The following is a 23,348-nucleotide window of genomic DNA, read 5'->3' on the forward strand; positions in this document are numbered from 1 at the left end:
TCCATTCTCACCACATGTCCATACCAGCGCAATCGTCTCTCTTGCACACCACAACTGATGCTTCTAATGTTCAGCTTTTCTCTCAAGATACTTACACTCTGACGGGTATTCACATTGACATTACACATCCAACGGAGCATACTGGCTTCATTCCTTGCGAGCTTACGTATGTCCTCAGCAGTTACAGCCCATGTTTCACTGCCATGTAGCATGGCTGTTTGTACGCATGCGTCATACAGTCTGCCTTTTACTCTGAGTGAGAGTCCCTTTGTCGCCAGCAGGGGTAAGAGCTCTCTAAACTTTGCCCAGGCTTATATACACACACACACATATATATAGAGGGTAAGCATTATTAAATTATATTAATAGTTTATACCAGAGCATGTGCAATAAAAGTCAGAAGATATTGTTATATATAATAGTGTGTAAAAATGTGTACAAGGAGAGAAGACCACCATGTGGACTCCTTGCATGCTAGAGAGGGCAATAAGCAACGTGCAATAAGTAAGAATCTTTTTTGTTGTGGTTTGTGCTGTGACTGCCCTCTCTAACATGTAAGGAGTCTACATGGTGGTCTTCTCTCTGTGTATAAATTCTTATATAGTATTATATATACATAAATATATATGTATATAGATATGTATGTATATATACATACATACATACACAGGCACACAAAATACAATAAGATCAACAGAGATGCACAAGAGCAATGAACACTTAGAATACACAAGAAATACATTTCCTCAAATGCCCAGGGGCATTGAAATGATAGATTTAGCTTCCAATAACATTCATGCTGACATGGTTACTACATCAAGGGCTGACACACCAGCTTCATGAACAGTGCAAAAGTCAACAGCTGAATTTAAGAGGGGAAGGAAGAGTTTTGAAGATGACCCAAGGCTTGCAACTACCACCACTAAGGAAATCATTGATGTATTCAGCACATGCTGATAGATGACAAGTGATTGACTATAAATCAAATAGCCAATGCTATGGCAATGGGCCTCTGAAAGGGGTCTCAGAGAGTAGCACCCCTGCTTTCCTGAGCTAGTTTTCCACCACATCTCTTAAAACTTGTGGTAGAAGCCTTGGTCTCAGGACCACACATGTCCAGAAACTGAGGTTGGGGGAAAGCAAGGGCATGTTCCTCATAAAAAAATCCAGCTCCAAAAAAGCCTCATGATAGCAAAGGAGAATGGGCACCAGCCAGCCTAAAGATTGGTCTGGGCTGCACCTGCCTACCTTGGTTGCTATGGCATTGAGGTAGATCCAACTACCCCCGTTAAGGGGACAAAACCCAGATTTAAAACACTGAATGATGATGACGATGATGATGATGATTAGCATATCCCATGAAAGAATTGAGAATATTCTGCACAATGAACTTGGCATGACAATGGTTTCTGCTCGGTGGGTGCCACGTCTTCTGACATCGGATCAAAAGCACACCAGGTTCATCACACCACAGGAAAATCTAACACTGTTTCAAATCCAGTTGGTTTCTGTGAACATTTCCTAACTCAGATTGAGTGAGTGTTGGCTTGATCACTTTGGGCCAGAGACAAAGAGACAATTCATGCAGTATCAAAATCCCTTCTCACCTGCTCCAAAGAAGGTCAAAGTTGTTTCATTTGCAAGAAAGGTAATGACCTCAATTTTTGGGGGTGCAAAAGACATTGCATTTTTTGACTATCTTCAAAAGGGACACACCATTAACAGAGTGTACTATGCCAACTTGCTTAGGCAGTTATGAAAGACTATCAAGACCAAACACTCAGGAAAACTGACAAAAGGGGTCTTGTTTCATTAGGACAATGCTCCAGCACACAAGTCCTTGCTTTCAATGGCTGCTGTGCATGACTGTGGCTTTGAACTGGTTGATCCCCCTCTCTTTGGCATTTGACTATTATCTGTTCCTTAATATGAAAAAAACACTTGGCTAGGAACCAGTGAGGAGATGACATCATATCTGCTGCTGATGACTTTTTTGATCAACAGGATGAAAGCTTCTTCAGCATTGGGATCCAAACACTGTAACACCAATGGAAGAAACATGCAGACATCAAAGGGGACAATTTGAAAAATAAACTTTATTTGGTCACATTCCATGAGAGTATCTTGGTCAGCCTATGAACTTTTCAGCCAACCCTTGTATTCAGCTTGAAGGGGATATTCTGGCACCTTATCACCATTACATTTACTGCTCTTTATGGCACCAGTCTACTCCTCCCGCCTGCCATGAAAATGAAAAGTAACTAGGAATCACCTCCACAACAAACTTATCCCCACTCCTCCCATCAAATATTAACTGCTCAACACTTTACATGAAGTAACCACTCCATCTCCTATTCTCCCTCTTCCTTTAGTTTTGGAATTTACATGGCAACCTCACCAGTACTGGTGCCACAAAAAAGGCATCCAGTACATTGTGTAAAGTGGTTGGTCTTAAGAAAGATATCCAGCTTTAGAAACCATGCCAAAACTGAAATGCTGGAGTAAGATGTGGTCCTCAGATTCCATTGGGTCCTGTCTAACTATCCAACCAATGCCAACATCAAAGGTGGACGTAAAAAATGACAATGATGATGGTGAATAAATATATTTCAATTATATCAAAGAAATATGAAGAGTTAATAAAGTACATTTACTTTCTTTTTTTGAAAATAAATATCAGGAGGTTGAGCCTTACAGAAGAGACAACAAAGGACCAAGATGATTGGCAATTCACTGTGTTTGAGAATACCTGTCCATCACAGCATAATTGAGATCCTAAAAGTTTTTGTCTATAAATACAACTAGATCCTGTCCCAGCACCCAATCTGTTCCTGTGAAGCATATATCTCATCTTATCAACCACCCCTCTACCATTCTTCTAACTATAGCCCTATTTAGTTGCTGTAATTATATGAGCAGAATTATGTATTTCATCTCATTTTTGTGCTACCAGTTATCCCTCTCCCTACAACCACTTTCTTTTGACATCCAGCCCTTACTCTCAGTATTATCCCTTCTCTTTCTGTGCCATCAGCTATTGCATCCTTTCCCCTGAGCTATACTGTATAACTGCTATACCTCATTCTTAACACTCTCTTATATCTGCCATCAACTACCTCCACCTTTGTCCATCACTCACTATATCCAACCCTATATATCTCTATTCTCCATCTGTCACTGTATGCTTTGTTTTCCCTCACCCACTCCCATATATAATCTCCATATTTCTCATCAATCTAGTTTTATTATTCAGCTGCTGTCCACCCTTTCTGCACTGCCACTCATCACCTCCTCCATCATGAACCACTCCTATATCTTATCACCTCACTCCCAAATATATTTACCATTGACCATGCTTCCACACTTATTCACCATTCATTAGTCACATACTGTTGTGAACCAACCCACACTTTCCCAACTTCCCCTTTCCAACTTTCTCTCCCTATCTTCTCTTCTATTAGCTTTCTTGTACCTTGATGGGTACACCCTGACACCTAATTACCACAAATTTTATCTTTCTTTGCAGTTACTCCTAACCACCCTTATAAAACACAGAGTAACTAAGTATCTCCTCTACAGCAAGACACTTGTTCCTGTACTTCTATTATAGCCTCTTAACAGTAGTATAGAGAGATTTTCTTTGTATAGTGAGCTACCTGGCAACCTCACTAGTGCTGGTGCCATGGAAAATATAACTGGTATACTTTGTGAAGCAGTTGCCATAAAAAAGGGCATCCAACTATAGAACCTTTCCAAAGCAGACATTGGAGCTTGACACGGTCTTCTAAGTAGTCAGATCCTATCAAACTGTCCAACTCATGCCAACATAGTAGATAGCTGTTAAGATGATGATGACTTTTAAAATGCAACACGTGAACTCATAATATATAATAATGTTTGTTTGTGTCAGCGAATTTGATATGTCCCGCATTATGATGACATATTTCATCATGTGTGACTGGCCTGAACAGTGTACCTTGCTGACTGAGCCTGCTTGCTGTGTCTGTCCACTATTTATCAGTAGTGGAACAGCCAACTTCTCACTTGGGGGTGTCTGTCACAACAACACATAGCGACCTGACGTAAATCCTTCACACGGACTTATTATACTGGCAGTTTGTTCCATACTTCAGCAACTCTTAGTTCAAATCCTTCTTCAAATTTTTCACTGTGTAGTCCTTCCATTTTGACACTCCTACAAGCATTTGTAACCTTGTTACCACTGTTATAACGGCACCGTCATATAGTGGGAGGTATCCTCGTCGCCTCTGATATGTCTTCAGTGTGTGTAGTTCAAATTCTCATTGCCACTGATATGTCCTGCATTATGACGACGTATTTCGTTGACTGCGTGACTGTCCACTATTTAATGGTAGTGGAACAGCCTACTTCTCACTTGGAGGTGTCTGCCAGAACAGAATTTAAGAATCTTAGAAATACTAAAAATTGTTTCAATTGTCACAAAGATGTCTATTTATTGTTCAATAAGACAAAAAGTATTCTTACTAGACCCTCTGCCCACAATTTTCAAATATCTTCAAAATGTTGGAATTTCAGGTTACAGAAGGTAATTTTTACAGATGCAAAGAGTAATTGGGTATATCAGAAATAGTAACAGTAAGCTTAGTCACATGAGAGCAGTAAAAGTTAAATGATATGTATCTCAGCATTGTTCTTGAGGTGGTTAGTTGGTAAAAAAGAGAAAAATCAGATAAAAATGAAATTTAACTTCATACAGTTGAACATCCTGTCTCAAGTATTTACCCCCATTGAGAATTGACGTGAACACAATAGAATAACAACTATACCTATTTGACATGTGTAATCTGTAGCACCAAATATCAATTCTGGGGCTCGGTAATATCTCGAACAGATGTAGGACACATTTGGTTCTCCTCTCACTAATACTTTTGCACTGAAATTAGAAACAGAGAGGGAATGCAACATTGTATAAATTTACTAACAATATTTTAAAATTAAAAATATGTCTGCAGGAAAATTACCAAATCTTCTTTGAAACCTTAATGCAACAACAAATAATGATTAAATGAAAAAACAAAAAAAAACTGTGTAATTAAAAGAAATAACCCATTGTATGATATCAAGATGTCTTTTTTGTCTTGCAAGTTATGTGGTGACCTTGCTGGTGCCATGCAAAAAACACCCAGTACACTCTGTAAAGTGGTAGGCATTATGAAGGGCATCCAGCTGTAGAAACCATGTCAAAACAGTAGAGCTGGACACAGTTCTCTGGCTCACGAGTTTCTGTTAAGCTGTCCAGCTCATGCCAGCATGGAAAACAGATCTCTGATGATGTTGATGAAAACTATAGGATTCCAACATAAGAAGAATCATTTGTTAAAGAGACAATATTTAATAAAAAACAAGGTATGTTTTTAACATAATGCTTGCATAGTTTTGAAGTATAGCAGCATTACAATTGATTAACTCTAATATTCAGTAGAGATTAGAGAGGTACAATTTATTTAGTTTGATGGGGACCAGTGCTTTATAGCAACTCAAAAGAGAATGAGACAAGAAATTTGTGAGAAGTTAAATTATTATATTTACATATGAACAAAATTACATACTGTGAATTATTTCAGTTTAGGAACATTGTAAATGTCTACATGCTTTGGTAGAACATGGAAAAGCAAAACTTAACAAAAATAGTAATCAATCTTAATAAGATTTACCTTCCAAAATCACATAGTTTCAGAATGCCAGTTTCTGGGTCAAGTAACAGATTCTGTGGTTTTATATCCCTGTGACAAACGCCTTGGGAATGAATATATGCTAGACTTCGGAATAACTGATACATGTAGAGCTGAAATGAAACACATACATAAAATATTTATTTTTTTAAATAACAGTAATCATTAATACAGTGCTCCCTCTTTACAAGGCATCTTGCTATACTGTGTCCCCACATATAAAGCAGGTGGTTTGATGGACCCCAAATAATTTGAAACAGAATTTCCCTCATCATCATTCACAACTTGCAAAAACCTTGATTAAAAGCAGAATTTCAGCGAATTTCAATGGAATACATACCTTAATTAACAGCTTGAAAATATTGCAATTGGTTACCATATAATTGGGTGCTAATTAATTGTTTTGTGTGCATAATTTTTGATTTTGTGATGAAAACACCTTTTTGACCGGTGAGCGCTTTTGACAGTTTGTTTTCCATGATTTGATTGGATTGTTTGAAGAAGCTTCCACCAATCAAAGGGGTCAAATGAGTCAAACAAATTAGTAGTTAAAGAAAGTAATTAACACCCTGGAGGTGCAATTTATATAAAAGGCAGACCATATTCCACTTCATTCATTACAATTTCAAGCTATCTTGCAGATATTTAAAACAATTTACCGTATGAATACACAATGCCTAAGAGGAAATCCTATTCTGTAAAGGAAAAGTTAAATCTGGTTGATCACATACGAAATGATGAAATCAGAGCCAAACTATCAAGAGAGACTGGTATTCCAGAGTCCACCCTGCATGGTTGGGTTAAGGATGAGGCTAACCTCAAGAGTTATGTAAATACAGTCATGGACAGTGAGGGCCTAGCTAGGAAGAAGGCCAGGACTGCCACTGACGGTGAAATTGAGAAAGCGGTTTTCACCTGGTTTATCCAGGAGCACAATGGTAGCACCCCACTGTCAGGCGCCATTATCAGAACCCAGGCAGAGAAATTTCATAGCCAGCTGCATCCAGAGCAACCTGACCAGCAAACCTTTCTAGCTACCAAGGGGTGGTTGTACAGGTTCCAAAAGTGCCATGGTATAGATCAGTGGGTAGCAAAGATCAGCAGACAGCCAAGCTACAGATGACTTCCCAGCTACCCTAAAGCAGCATATGGAAGCAGAGTCCCTCATCCCAGAACAACTGTACAATGCAGATGAGTCTGGCCTCTACTGAAGATGCTACCAAACAACACCCTAGCAGTAACAACAGCTGCCAATTAGACCTTGGGCTACAAACAGGTAAAAAACAGATGCACCACCTTCTTTGCCTGCAATGGGACAGGTACCCACAAACTTGGTTGCAGGCAAGTTTCGATCACCCAAGTGCTTCCACCATGTAAATATGAACAATCTACCAATGTTTTACAAACACTCAGCCAGGTCATGGATGACAGCTAGCATATTTGAAGAATGGTTCTTTAAGTCATTTGTCCCTAGTGTTAGGAGCCTCAACCTACCGGAGAAAGCTATCTTCCTGCTAGATAACTGCTCTGCCCACCCACAGGGAGACATTCTACAACCCAGGGATGGCCAGATCAAGGTCCTCTATCCACCCAAGAACACAACTAGCAAAATACAGCCCTGTGATGCTGGCATCATTCAAGCCTTCAAAAACCACCTACAAGAAGGAGCTCATTCTGGAAATGATAGAATTTCTGCTTAGAGTTCTAGACTATCCGAAGCAGCTTACCATCAAGGATGCCAGTTACTTGTCAGGCAGAGCCTGAGTTGCAGTGAGAAGGAAGACCATAGCCAACTACTGGAACAACATAGCCAACTGCTGGTACAGCCTTCCCACAGCCCCAACAGCCAGAAAAAGAGGAATTCATGGGATTCACTGAGGAGGAGAACAGCATCTAGAGGATCACTTAGAGGACACAATGACCCTACAAGACTTAGTTAACAGGTGGCAGGAAGCAGAGGAAGCCATACTCCCAACAGAGACAGACTAACAGACATCCAGATTGTAGAGCAGATTAAGGAGGAGCCAGAAGATGACACAGAGGGAGTGGAGACACCAACCCCAGCCAAGTCACACAGAGAGAGTGTCTCACACCTCAAGAGGCTTACAGAATACACTGAGTGTGAAGACTATGACCCAGTCTACACCATACACCTGAAGAACCTGCTCAGGCAGACACAGATTAAGATGAGGAAAGGACTGTGCCAGAAGCTAACAGACTTTGTTTATGTGATCAAATAAAAAAAAACTATTAAATGTGAACTTTCATACAATGTAACTTTATTAATTAAACATACTTTTAAGGGCTTTCAAATCATTCACTAGGTGGCATGACATCAGAAATGTAATGTAAAAGCATTTCAAAAGTATTTATTGAAAATTCTTATTTTAGAGTCAACTGGAACTACTTACGGAAGTAAACAATGTAAATATTTCTTAAAAGTTGTAAGTGCTTTAATTCATGATATTTTAAAGTAATTTATAGGTATTGTATAATAAATGTTAAACTTGATTAAATATGTTTTTTTTTTTGTTTGTACACTTTACTAATCAAACCAAATATCTCATTTTCTTCTATTATCACCTGCCCCCCACTTACTCGTGAATCTACAGCCCAGATAGAACGTCTTTTTCTTGGACCCCATCACCCACGTTATAGAGAGGGAGCACTGTATACAGTAAGCATTTTATATCAAAATTCCAATACAAGTATATATAAAATTGTCATTGAGATAAAATATTCCCTACTCAGCAACTGCAAGTGTACACAAGACCAGCTTGTAGTTATCCAACAAGCTTTGAATCAACTATTAAATCGCTGTATGAAGAAAGCCAAAAGATTGGATGCTTCAACTTCAAGATTGTCATGCACAATTTTCTAGAAGCTTGACAATACTGAAAAATTTATTTACACTCAATATGCTTAATAAAATATCATTACTTGGAATGGAGAATCACACTTTAAGTGAGGTTTACAGGATAGGGCAATGATTAAAATGAAAAGTTGTAAGTTAAGAAGTGTGAGAAAAATAAGAATTTGATGGCCAACATTGTGTCAATCTTAAATTTTTGTAAAAAAATGCAGAGAAATATAATCAATCAGCGATGTGACTATGAAATATGTCTGGCTTTAAAACTGTTATTTTAGAGCCCCAAAGATATGGCAACTGGAACTGTTGGTGACAGTAAACATTGCTGAGTTCTGTGTCATTGTGTGACTGTACTTGTATACACACACGCATGTGTGTGTGTGTGTGTGTGTGTGTGTGTGCACGCGCGTAAAGCCTGTGATGGTTGTTCCATTTTTCGCTGTGAATTATGGTTCAGAATATTTGTTTATTCTAAAATTAAAAGTAGAGGGGAGATTCAGTTGATATCTTTATAAATGCTAAGGAAACTTATTGAAAAGCTTTATAGTACCTTGTTAAGTTATATGCTGTATGAAATCATGTCCTGAAAGTAAATACTAGCTACTATAAAAATGATCATTGTCATCATCATTTAGTGTCCACTTTCCAAGCTGGAATGGGTTAGATGGTTTAACTGGAACTGGTAAGCTGGAGAGCAGTACCAGGTTCCAGTTGGATTTGGCTTGGTTTTTACGACTGGATGCCTTTCATAATATCAACCACTCCAAGAGTGTAGTGGGTGCCTTTTATGTGTCTGTGGGACAGGTGCCTATTAGGTGTCACAAGCACTGGCTATGACTATGATTTCACTAGGCTTGGTGAGTCTTCTCAAGCACAGCAAATCACCAAAGGTCTCAACCATTTGTCACTGTGTTAGTGAGACCCAACATTTGAAGATCATGTTTCACCACCTCATTCCATGTTTTCCTGGGTCTACTTCTTCCTTTACTAGAGAAAGGAAGTGTGCAATGGCTACTGTTTGCTATTTCATGATATATTTTCACAGAGAAAATATGTTTGCAGCAGAAGTATTCTGAAAACTGACCTAGTTGCAATTAAATTTCTTCAGCATTCTTGCTGGTCTTCAAATTAGGAGATTATACATTTAAATCTTAACTCTTAGGACAATGTGATCATAACAGAAAGTAAATGGTCACAGCTATAATGCTGAGCAAAAGCTGAAAGTCCAACCTCAATTAACATTTTGTAACTACAAATTAAGGGTGCTAGGCTTGCAAGTTTCTCCAATGAGCTACTCAACACTAACAGCTAACAAAGAAGTCTTCTTACAGTTGAATGTCAAGAATTTATCAATGTAATAAGGAAAGGAAACAAATATTGTTGGATATTATGGATATGCATAATACTAGATATGCTTATCAGAAATGCCATTATCAAGTGGCTTCACAATAAACTTCTTTTATGGTTAGTTTGTTGATTTCAAGTTTGTGTCTTTCAGTTACAAAGAGTAAGATAGCTGAGTTGATAAGGAACTAGACAACATGTCAGAAAATTGAATCTGGTCACTTATATTATGTTGAGTCTTAGCTCTCAAAAGTTATATTACTTTGATGTTTTACACTGGGTATAAAATAATTTTGTGACAGGAGTAAATATCAACTAGATCAAAACATTTTCATTAAGTTGGCACTGTGAACATTATAATTCATCATTTTAAGCAATGAAGACACTGCAAAGCCAGTGAAGGAGCCTTTACACAGTTGCTTGACCAGGTACAAATAATAGCCAAACTTTCTCAGCTCAGACTCTAATAACTAAAAAAAAAGAAACAACAGGTTGAATAACGTAGATCTAGATTCACTGCCTAACAAAAAAGGAGATGGAATAGTTACTGCTGGAACAATTGTTCATACATCTGTTGGATGAAATCTGACCTGATGTTAAACAGCAACAAGACACAACAGCAGCGATGTTATGGAACTGATGAATGTATATTATTGGTTTGCAGTGACAAGATCTATTTCTTCCAAGGGAAAAGCTATATGTGAAAGAGAAGCATTCTATTCATGAGATTTATCTTCCTATCTACTATGGAGATCAAATATAAGCATTAGTAGAATGGATTCTTGTGAGTCAGAAAAAGAATGTTTATCTGTGTGAGTGTGTAAAATTAACTCCTTTGTTCCTTCCTGAAAACACGATCTGATTTGACTGTCATCTTTTCAAGTTAGGTTCACATGAGCTGTTTGATTTAAATACAATTCAGATGGAAATAATTTCAGCATGACTAGGACCACAATAATATCAAGTAATTCAATTTCTTTGCACAGATTATTTGATTTTTATTCAAATTCATTACATCTTTAGCAGTAAGATACTCCACATCACTCTACACCAAAATATTAACTTGCTTATAGAGAACTCCACTGTATATCACTTCTTTTTTTATTTTATACTTCAAATAATGAACAACAGTGCCATTAGTTACAGGTCTTTGATGGTTCACCAAAATCCTGATGACAAGACTGGTATGAGTCCCTGTTTCTCAATGTAGAAGAAATTTTTACAAGAGACTGTTCAAAAAGCATGAATTTTCAGTTTTCTTAAAAATGCTTACATCTTTTGTTGATATAGGTATATATACACATATACACACCATATATATCAGCATTACTATTTTTGCATCCACTTTTCCATGCTTGTGTGGATTTGCAAAGATCCTTTCCAACAATGTCTTGCCATTTGCTGAGTTTCTTTGTCACTTTGTGTAAGATTCAACATATCGAGATTAGCTTTTACTGCTTCTTTCCATGTTTTTCTTGGTCTACCTCTTTCCAGGCACTTCTTTACCTAAGTATTACCCTTCACAATCATCCCATTTGTTCCAACACAGTCTTTGTTCTTGCACATTACAACTGATTCTTCTTATATCTAGTTTATCTCTCACTTCATTTGTATCATGTTGTTCATACACACTAATATTACATGTCTAATGGAGAATACTTGCTTTATGGCTTTTCAACCTCCATACATCTTCTGCAGTCAGTGTTGACTCTCAATCATGCAGTATTGAACTTCGTATGGAAGCAACATAAAATTTACCCCTCACTTGAAGAAAGAATCTCCTCGTTGCCTGATGAGGCATTAGCTCCCTGAACTGTTCCCACCTTGTCCTTATTCTAGCTACTATGCTTTCAGAGCTTTCTTCTCCATTGCTGATTAGGCTGCCCAGTTAACAAATGCTATCATCTATTTTTATGGAGCCTGCTAAGCATTGAAAAGAATTTATTTCAATACTGCTCAGGTCAGTTTTCATATACCTTTATCTCACAATTTCTATCAATCAAATTCCACTCAAAAGATATTAGTCAATTCAAGGTAGACACTCACAGTGAAGCACAGTGAGATTCAAACAAAGAAGCATATGGTTGCAAAATCAACTTCTTAACCATACATCAATGCCTGTGCCCAAATAACTCACAATAAATAACAATTCATTTACCTTAATATACAAGATTGGTATTGTCTGTTTAGACTTGCAGTAATGTCTAGCTACTCTATACACAGTCTCAGGAACATATTCCAGGACTAAATTCAGGAATACTTCATCTTTCTGAAACATTAGAAAAAGAAAAAGAAATTTAAGATTTTTAAACCAGATTCAAAAACAAACAATAATATCATGTACTGAAATACATGACAACATCAGTTAGTTAAAAGTTAGCAAGTTTAACTGGTTAACAGCTCAAGTCTCATCTACTGAAATAGTGTAGGTAAACTCTAACAAATCAATGAAAATTTTCAACCTCAAACAGGTTTTTTCTCCTTATATATATTTCTTGGAGCCACAAACTCAAAATAACTAAAGCATAACATTTTTCTTGTTACTGTTCCTAGATATCAACTTAGCATGAATACAATTACACATGGGAAATAATATGATCTTAACATGTTTACTTTTAATCAACTGTGTTTTAAAAAAGTTTTACATACACTTACACATAAAGAACCACTCTCATTTACAACTGAGCAACTAAATATAACCCAACTGTAGACACTACTCTTTACCTCAATTCCAATTAATAATCAACAAAAAGAGAGAAGGTTCCTTTACTTGTAGTGAAGGAAATGTATCTAGGAAGCTGGGCATCAGTGTAAAAGGGTCTTCTATTAAGTTACAGTGAAGGACACCACTCAAAGGAAGCAGTCAATGTGAATTAAAACTGATAAAGGGGAGAAAGTCCTGTAAGACAATATGTCTCATGAATCAGTGGCATGATAATTACATCCAGTCAAAAAATCCTAAGCAATAAATAAGCCACACCATATACTGAATAATAATTGCAATTGTATCAACAAAATTGATATGTATTGTTTTAACATTGCACTAATGAGTAGTGTCAGGTGTAAGCATTTATGAACTATTAACTGCATAAGAGTGCACATTTTTAGAGGTGATGGCAAGTAGGTCAATGATACAGAGAAAGAAGAGGGGGGAGTTGAACTTTGGAGCATGCCAAAGTTGATTCAGAGTGGTGCAGAAAGTGCTCCATCAGCACATACTCTGAGAGTGTGATCTGCTAGGAAGTTACCATTGCAAGAGATGAGAAATGCATAAAGCTTGTAGACAGGAAGTTTCAATAGGAGATTCATATGGACATGGTTGGAAGTTTTGGTAATGTTGAGGACAATAGCATTGCTTTCAGTGAACTTTTCAAAAGATATATGACTTATGAGAGCAGATCTCTGGTAGATTTAATTCTACAGAAGCTTTACTATTGCTCAATGAAGGAAATTCAAAGTGTAGGACATCATTGTTTATGGTTGTCTCTAGTGCCTTTGAGATTACAAGTGAATGCAACAAAATGGTAGTTGGTTGGGTCAGAGTGGTTGCCTTTCTTGAGAATGGGACACGGTGCAGTAGATTTCCAAAAATGAGAGTAAATCCCCACAGAAAATGAGACATTAAAATGCTTGGTAAATATAGGAGCAGTGTTTGAATGTAATGGAACATTGTAAAGGTCAGTAGCTTTGTTGGTTTAACCCTTCAGCATTTAAACTGCATTTATCCAGCCCAAATATTTTACATGTTTTATGTTCAAACTGGCTAGATTTGGCCTCTCACACTTACCATACAATGTCAATCTAAAAACATAGAATCACATCATTGAAATCTCAAAGCTATGAGACGATGCATGATTAATTCAAACCAATTTGAATAAACACGCATTATGTTTGACAGAATAATCAGAATGATAAAGGGTTAAAGCAATCAGAGGTATTTTCTACATTTGGTAAGTGTATGTAAGATAAGGAACTTGACAGGGTTAAAAGATTTGGTGGAAATTAACCAAGGATGTGAAGTGTTGAGTTGGATGTGAAGCAGGCAGTGAAGGTGGGGACTTTTCATTGCTGTTAAGGATTAGAGGAAAAGAAGATTCCACAAAGTTGGTGGAGATTCTTTATGTAAGAGATCAAGAGAATCAGCTGTAATTTTGGAGGTGGAAAGTTTTAGGGCTCAGCAGTGCACAAAGGATAGTGGTCTTACAAGAGTTACACTGTTCAGTTTTGGAAAGTGGGTGGGATTCTCCAAAGATTATTTTTCATCTGAACAGCAGCAGTGCAGTTATGTGTGAGTTACTGGGAAGTGAGGTGTTGACTGAGGGCATTAAGTTTTTATTGTGCGTATACAGAGGGACATGTCTAAAAGAATAGCTTCATTTACTTGCTAAGCTGTTTCTTATTGTCAGGAGTGAAACACATATGGAGGGGAGCGTCTGGAAGAAAGAGAGTACTGTGTAGTATGTGGTGAGTGTTGGATAGTTGCAATGAGGTTGGATGACCATGTAAGTATGATAGGTAGAAATAGAGTTACGGGTTGTCAAAAGTTAGGTCTTTCAGGTGAGAAAGAGATAAGTGTGTTTGAGGTGTCTGTGTGTCAATTTGGAAAGTAAACAGAGGATGACACAAGAGATGTAGAAAGTTGAGAACTGAAAAAGATTTGGCTTTTGGAGAAAGGTGAAATACGATATATGAACTTGATGTAGGAGAAAATATGGTCTAAGAGATGCTAATACTTTGAAGAATACACAGAGTGGTAAAAGGAACAGGTGTATTCTGGAGAAGACAGAGGGAGACTTTGACTCAGAGTAACAAAAAGTCATTATTGCTGAAATCCAAGTGAGAGAGGTGAGTGACAGAGTAGAGATTGCATATGCATTTTTGAAGTTTCAGTACAGTGTAGTTTGAGTGTAGCAGAGATGGATTGTAGATAGGATGAGAAATTTGCCTCTAGCTGGAAATAAGTGCTTGTAAGCTGGGCATTTAGGATAAGAAAAAGAATAAAATCTTATTAGCATTGCCATGATTTTCACCAAAAACCTGATGGGTTAATTCAGATTCTTTCCATAATATGACTGCCACTTTGAATTATCTTCCATGAAGAACAATTTTACTACAATCAATTATACTCGGTAATTACTATTTGCTCTAAACAAGGATATTTCAGATCACTAAATATCATCATACACATCGTGTGAATAAAAAATGCTCAAATTTGTATTATCGATACAAAACAGATTCAGTAGCATTCAACCTAAGCCAATACAAATACATAAAATTAGAATACAATAGTATTTTTCAGCATTGAAATTTATTCAAATTTATTCATCATGCAAATTATTTTGTAAATTCCTCCTATTTATCATTGTCCGTCAGGCCATAACAGAGGTATTTAAAACTTGAAACCCATGGCAACTACTATATGCTGATGACATTGCTCCCTCAGCATAATCTGTAACAGAATTAGAAAAGAAATTCCAGGTGTGGAAACAGAACCCAGAATTAAAGGGTCTTAAAGTTAAATTAGCAAAGACCAAGGTCCTAGTAAGCAAGAAAGTGGACAAGACCCTTCACTCTTCAGGTAAATGGCCTTGTTCAATATGCAGAAAGAGAAGAATAAAGGTGATACGCTCTGCAGGATGTGCAATGTCAGTGTATGTGTGCCAGAGTACTGGTGTATCATGAAAATGGTTAGGCATAAAAGGAATTATATGCAGTGTGAAAGAAACGAGACTGTGCTGATTTGGTCATGTGATGCAGATGGAGGAGGACAGTTGCATAATGAAGGGCTGATCATTTAGAGTGAAAAGAAGTTGTGGAAGAGGGAGGCCCAGTAAAACATGAGACAGAGTATTGAAGACTGATCTCAAAACGCTGAGTCTTACAAAGGAGATGACAGGGGACTAAGATATGTGGAAATACTGTACTCAAGAAGACCTGCCCACCACAACAGAATTGATATTCTAAAACAAAGGTACCACATAAAGAAGCTTTAGTGTGGCTGCTGATTGCACATAAAAAGCACCCAATACACTCTGTAAAGTGGTTGGCATTAGGAAGGGCATCTACCTGTAGAAACTAAGCCAAAACAGATTATGGAACCTGGTGCAGCCCCTGACCGTACCAGTTCCTGTCAAACCGTCCAACCCATGCCAGCATGGAAAATGGATGATGATGATAATGATATAACAAAACTAATTTACCTTTTCACCTGAGGAATAGAAAAAATATTTCAGTTTTACTATGTTCTGATGTTCCAATTTTCTCATGATCTGTAATTCTCGATTCTATAAAGAGAAAAAGAAAATAGAATTATTTTATTTTATTTTTTTGGCTCACTATTGAGATAAAAATGTGGGGGTGTGAGTAGAAAAAAGAGATGGCAAGGGGAAGCAATAAGGGGGAGAGAGGAGAAGCAGGAGAGAGAGTTCAGGGGAACATTTAATAATATTAAAAATTAAAATGAAAATAGAATTTTTATATTTTTCAGCTTCTCTTTTGATTAGTATTTTTTTTTAAAAACGGAATAATACGATATAGTTCAGTATTACATTCGATAATAACTGCTTCTAACATAAGCACAAGGCCAGACACTTTTGGAAAAGGGTTAGTCACAATACTTAACAGTAACTTTATCTTACTGAATCCCAAATGGATGGAAGGGAAAATTAACCATGGTTAATTTGAACTTGAAGCATAAAGTGACTGTAACTAAATGCCACAAGGCATCTTTTCCATTTGTTCTTATGAGTCTGCCAACTCATTGCCTTAAATTTTTTTTTTTTTTTTTAAAGTTTGCCTAGAGGAAAGGGCTGTGCCTTTGGTCTTTTCAAGCTGTCTGAGATTGGCGAGATTGATTTTGGTAATGTTCCATTTGAACTATTGCAAGTCAACAACAAGAGACAAAAAACAAAACATTTGCAATGAAAGAATCCAAAGGGCCAATTTTATCAGAAGAAAGGACTAATGTGGGGTGCCAATGTGGTCTGGCAAAAATTGCATGATGGGAGAAGAGAAGAGCCACTTGAAAGCAAAAGCCTCATTTTCTTTTTTCAAATTAAAAATCAAACAGAACGTTTTGAACACATTTGTGATTATCATATAGTAAATTCAATATCCAGATAGTAATATTCAAATAGTAAATTCAAATATCCAAATCAGTACCTTTAGCATCTTAAAGTACGTGGTAAAATCTGAAAGTTTTAGCATGATTTCATCCAAATTTAACAAAGAGTACAAATATTTTTATTACACATTTCAACATCTAGCTATTTGATGACAGAAAAACAGTTGACTGAAACCTTAACTATGTTCACTTTAATGTTTGTAATTCCTATTGCTTCTGAATTGGCCATGTAAGAAAAACAAAAGTCAGTTATATGTATAAGTTTTAATCCAACACTAAACACAAAATATACCAAACTTCACAAATCATCAGCATGATTAAACCTCCATTCGTTTTAGAGTTAGAATACTGGAAGTTGAAAAATTTATATTTATTTGGAATAAGTTTAAGAAAAATAATGAGAAAAAAACACATGGAAATCAAATTGTTGGATCAGGTGATGAAAGTTACAGAGAGAGTCATAGCCCAACTAATTAGGGAGAGAGTTAGCTTAGATGAGATGCCAGGGAGAAGTGCCACTGATGCTATATTTCTGGTAAGGTAACTGCAGGATAAATACATAGCCAAAGATAAACCTCTGTACTTGGCCTTTGTTGAGTTGGAGAAAACCTTTGACAGGGTCCCCTGATCCTTTATTTGGTGGTCAAAGCAGAAACTAGGGATAGACGAGTGGTTGGTGAGAGCTGTACAAGCTATGTACAGGGATGCTACCAGTAAGGGTTGGCAATGAGTACAGTGAAGAATTCAGAGTACAAGTAGGGGTTCACCAAGGATCGGTGCTCAGCCTTCTCTTGTTCGTCATAGTCCTCCAGGCAATAACAGAATAATTTAAGACAGGCTGGGAGCTCCTCTATGATAATAACCTTGCTTTTATTGATGAATCACAACCAGAACTAGAGAAGTTCCAGGTATGGAAGCAAGGTCTAGAATCAAAGGGCCTTAGAATTAACCTAGCAAAAACCAAAGTCTTAGTAATTAGGAAGGCAGCCAAATCACAGATCCCTTCAAGTAAATGGCCCTGCTTGATCTGTAGAAAAGGTGTAGGTAGAGACTCCATATGATGCACTCGATGTAAGCTTTGGGCACATAAACAGTGCAGCAATATCAGAGAAAGGTTAACAGGGAAAATAGCTTTTGTATATGGAAGATGCACAAGCACAATAAACACTGAAAATGCATAGAAAATAGACTCTATCAACTGCCAGGGGAGCAAGCTAGGGGTAGTAGATAGCTTTCGTTATCTAGGTAACCAAGTTAGTAGTGAAGGTGGATGCTCTGAAAGCGTAGCTGTGAGAATAAGATTAGGCTGGGCAAAGTTCAGAGAGGTCCTACCTCTGCTGGCAACAAAGGGCCTCTTTCTCAGAGTAAATGGCAGATTGTATGATGCTTGTGTGCGAACAGCTATGCTACATGGCAGTGAAACATGGGCTGTGACAGCTGAGGATATGTATAGACTTGGAAGAAATGAAGCCAGTATTTTTTGCTGGATGTGCAATGTCAGTATGCATGTTTGACAGTGTGTAAGCATCTTGAGAGAAAAGTTAGACATAAGAGGCATCAGATGTGGTGTGCAAGAGAGACAACTGCGCTGGTATGGTCATGTGATGTGTATGGATGAGTACAGCTGTGTAAAGAAGTGTTGATCTCTGTAGAGGGAACCTGTGGTAGAGGTAGACCCAGGAAGACATGGGACGAGGTGGTGAAGCATGGTCTTCAAACTTTGAGCTTCACAGAGGCAATGACTAGTGACCGAGACCCTTGGTAATATGTTGTGCTTGAGAAGACCTATCAAGCCAAATGAAAACGTAGCCATGGCCAATTCTGATGTCATGTAACTGGCACCCATGCCGGTGGCACCTTTCAAGCTTTGGGCCTCATGTTGGCAAATTGGCTGAGTTCTTTTCAAGCGTTAGGCCTCACAGAGGCAAAGTGGCTGAGTTCCTTTCAAGCAACGGCCCTCAGGGAAGCAAAGTGGCTGAGTTCCTTTTGAGTGTTGGGCCTCACAGAGGCAGCAACCAAGACCCTTGGCATTATATTGTGCTTGAGAAGAAGACTCATCAAGCTAAGCAAAATCAGTTGTGACAGATACTGATGTCACGCAAATGGCTTGTAAAAGCACCCATTACACTCTCAGAGTGGTTGGCATTAGGAAGGGCATTCAGTCATAGAAAACCATGCCAAATCAGACTGGAGTCTGGTGCAGCCTTCTAGCTTACCAGTCCTGGTAAAACTGTCCAACCATGGACAACGGACGTTAAATGATGGTGATGATGAAACCATTGGTTTCTGTTAGATGAAGCTCAGAAGGGTCAGATGCCTGATGACTTGAGAAATTCCTAAGAAGGAAAATTAGTCAAAACGCTACTTGTTTTTGGTAAAATCTTAAAATAGTAACTGTAAACAAAGACTATTATGTGCCTGACAAAACTCCTGCCAAAAAAAACAATGGAAAGTGGTCAAGCCTGATACATTAAATTCAAATCATAAAGAAACCAAAATATAAGATACTTTTAAAAAATTGCCAAAATAGCAATATAATCTTCTACATTAATTTGTTATTTGATAATTAGCAAGTTACCACCTTGATCAACTGCTTCATGAGTAAGGTTTAAAACTGCTAAACCAAATGAAATGGGTGGTTATGAAGGTAATAGTTAGGCTAGAGCAGAACAGAAACAACATGAATTCTGGGTTTCAATTAAGAATAGATGCCATATTTCTAATGAAAAAACTGCAAGTTTTACCTAAAAATAATTCATATTGCTTATTTGATTTGAAGATATTTGAAAGTTGTTAGGTTTTGATTATTAGGTTGTGCAAGCTAAGGACTAAATGTGGACTTCAGAAATAGAAGCCCACCAGCACTCTGATATTCAAATAACTTCATTTCTATGATAGAATAAATTCAAGACTAACAGAATTTTGATAAATTTCATGGTTTTAATCAATGGTTAGGATTTCTACAGCTCTATAGCATCAAAGAAATGGTCTGGTTCACAAAGACAATAGGCATAACTTGGCAAGAATGCAGTTATAGTTGGAAATATTAAATAAGTTTTCTTGAATTTGCTGCATAAGAGTTAGAAATGGGGATAGTGAAGTAGTTAGAACCTATTATAACCAGAAGTCTTGAGAACATTTGGTTCTTACAGAATACAAGAGTCTATTTTTTGCATAAAAAAGGTAAATTGTATGAGTCAAATATCGGAAGTGTAATGATAAATAGTTGTGAAAGTTGGACAATAAAAGGATATTTTCAACAAATGGAGAATGCACATAGCTGAATGTATTATAATATGAGTAAGAAAGTTAATGTATATGTAAAATAATTAAAAGTGAAGTTTGTAATTTAAAGCATTGGATAATATAAAAACTTTGGTGTGTAATAAAAATTATATGATGGTAACCAAGTCTGACAAAAATGCAGATAATTCTGGTTAAACTCTGGCAGTTTAAGATAATGTGTGAACTACTGAAGAATTTTGCTGATAGTAAGTCAATAATGAATATATAAATGGAGACAACATGAAACAACAGAAGAATTACCAATGCAAAAAACAGGAAACTATACAATACTACAAATTCGATCAAAATGTGCTATTATAAAATACAAAGACATAAAAAACAAACCTTATGATGACGATATTTATCCCAGGTCGACCAGGACAGACCTACTATCAAAAGACAGCCTAGTCATGACCCTCACATCTTTTATCATTATCTGATAGTTTTTTGGCAGGCGGGGAGTTGACTTAGCAAGAAAAGTAAGGGTAACATTTACAACCATTTGGGGACTCTAAGATTGGTGGAGAAAAGAGAAGAACCAAGACTCATGGGTTATCTTTAGGCAGGAGACTTGGTCCAAATTCTTGTAGCAAACTAGACTTTGCTGAAGGTGATGGTGTTAAACTAGGTACTGAATCATGTCTACCATTCAAGAAATGGTACAGTTCATTCAGTAAGTTTCTACATAAATTGCATATACATAATTTCCCTAACAAGACTTGGACTGATTTAAACTTATGATAGAAGATAGTTGTCCAAAAGATCACTGGGATCAAACCTAGACTCATGTGATTCTAAGCAAACTTTTTAATCCTGGGCCATGCTCGTGACCAGTACAAATTGAGAAATAAATTTTTCGCAAGTTGGATGAGCACATACAACTATATGTATTAAACAAGTACTAACCTGTTTAGGATATCCTCAAATTTTAGTGTAACTATACAATTTACAAAATGTTCACAAATGGGATGAATATATTTAGTTCTACTGTTGAACTGATGCCAAATATGACTAAATGTCCTTAAATTAAAAGGTACAAGTGAAAAAAGAAAATCTTTTAATGAGCTGAAGAGTTTATTTACGTTCATATATTTTCTTAAACAACTTGGGTTTAGTCATAACAATAAGATTTAATCAAAAGATTTGATTAAAAGTCACATGGTATATAAGTTACAGAACAATGTCAAGATGTTTTGTTACTATTCTATTGTGAAAAATAATCATTCTAATGTTACCTAATTACAACATAATTTGACCTTTTCTCATACATAGACACCATGTTAATTATAACATTTTTCTTTTCCAGTGACCTTCTGTAAAAAAAAAAAAATTAATGCTAACTAATCTTAAAGGGTATGGTGACAGTACTATAATAAATCTGTTTACCCTTTATATATATATATATATATATATATATATATATATATATACATACACACACACACATTACTGTTAATCTTGACTTCTAAATAGAAATTGTCATCAATGAGAATAAATTTTTCATGAAAATTAAGAGAATATTTAATTAAAACTAAATCCTTTACAAAATCAATTAGTATAGTCTTCTAATAAGATGAATCTTTCATTAAAAGGTTTCAGAAATGTTCAATGAGACATTAAAAGATAGAAAATGGATAGAAAAATACTATTAGACAGAATAAGAAAGACAGGAGAAGCAAAAAGCATAAAAATCACTCTTAAAGGGAGTTGAAATCTTGCAACTTGTTATAAAATCTCTCTAAAATGGTTGACAATTACCAGTGGACAAAAATTTCAATGAACATTAGTTACTAATGTAGATCTGTATGTCACAATAGACAAACTGAAATTCCAGGTCAGCAAGAGGATATGTTCAAACATATTTTGGTGTGACAAAGCATATCTATCCAAAGACTTCTGACCCAACATTTTAGTCAATTTAACGAAATGGCCTACATTTCTTTGATTCTAGTGATTTAGAATTCTGTACTTCATTGGGAATTAGGTGTCACACTTCATATGTATATTCAAAAGGAGTCTATGCAAGAGTCATTCAAATTCATTTGCAGGAAGCTTTCACCTGATTTGTTTTTAATTATTCCAGTGATGAGCATTTCCCAGTGAAGTTTATGACCAAAGAAGGTGAATAAATACTGTTGTTTACTAACTGAATGTCATAGTAAAAAGACTTGAGGAGTGAACTGCAAATAAGTATTTATGTTAAGGTAGAAAATGCATTTTATAAATACTAGTAAAATTTAATTCAACTGCAAGTAGAAAAGAGAGATGTTCATTGATTAGAAAATGATTTTGGATTTTCAATGGCTGAGACATGGTTAAAGATAAAAATAAAAAGGCTGTGTCACATGATCCAAAAGTATGTTATGTGTATATAATAACACTTGTATGTTTTTAAATCTAGTTAGAAGTGCAAGGAGAAGTTTGAAGTGATGAAAAAGCAGTTCAAGAATACAGTATCTGAAGGTAACGTGGTGACTAGCATGTAATCAGGACTGACAGATTTTAAGTATTAAGGAAAATGATGATGCATAGTAAAGAAAATGAGTGATTTTCTATTGTCTTCTGCAATCCACAAAAGAATATTTGAACTGAGTGCAGCACATTATTAAACTAGTTAATTATAGAATGCCCAACTGCTTGCAGTATCTGTTAACAGCTTTATGAATTGAAACAGTGACAATTATATGCTACTGTCAATTACATAGCAAAGTAAATTATTTCATAATTATTAGAGCCTGAGTAAAGTGGGTTCTAATAAATATTTGAGCTGTGGGTGCAGATTTTGATGGGAGAAGTTGTAAATACTTGAAAATATTATTTTATACAATTTCTTTTCGCACATTTCTGCTTGATAATTTTATCTACTGGAAAGAAATGACCACACCATAAATGAAATTAAATTTCAAGTATTAGTTCCTTAAATGATTTTAAGACAATCTTTTGTTCATTGTCAACACATCTAGACTTTGGTGGTTAATAAGAAATCTTTCTCTGAAGATACTTTTACAAGCAA

The 23,348-nt window shown here is 36.3% G+C and overlaps 1 protein-coding gene across 1 annotated transcript in view; it reads right to left on the bottom strand.

The window, feature by feature from the left end:
- LOC106867885 (glycogen synthase kinase-3 beta) overlaps positions 1 to 23,348 on the bottom strand; it is an 83,400-nt gene that overhangs the window by 10,738 nt on the left and 49,314 nt on the right. The window contains exons 3-6 of the mRNA XM_014912945.1: positions 16,128 to 16,211; positions 12,086 to 12,196; positions 5,697 to 5,827; positions 4,809 to 4,915 (exon numbers count right to left, since the gene is read on the bottom strand). Of these exons, the coding sequence (XP_014768431.1) occupies positions 4,809 to 4,915; positions 5,697 to 5,827; positions 12,086 to 12,196; positions 16,128 to 16,211 (433 nt within the window). The remainder of the gene's footprint in view (positions 1 to 4,808; positions 4,916 to 5,696; positions 5,828 to 12,085; positions 12,197 to 16,127; positions 16,212 to 23,348) is intronic.

Source organism: Octopus bimaculoides, chromosome 5 (assembly GCF_001194135.2).
Source record: "Octopus bimaculoides isolate UCB-OBI-ISO-001 chromosome 5, ASM119413v2, whole genome shotgun sequence".
NCBI lineage: Eukaryota > Metazoa > Mollusca > Cephalopoda > Octopoda > Octopodidae > Octopus > Octopus bimaculoides.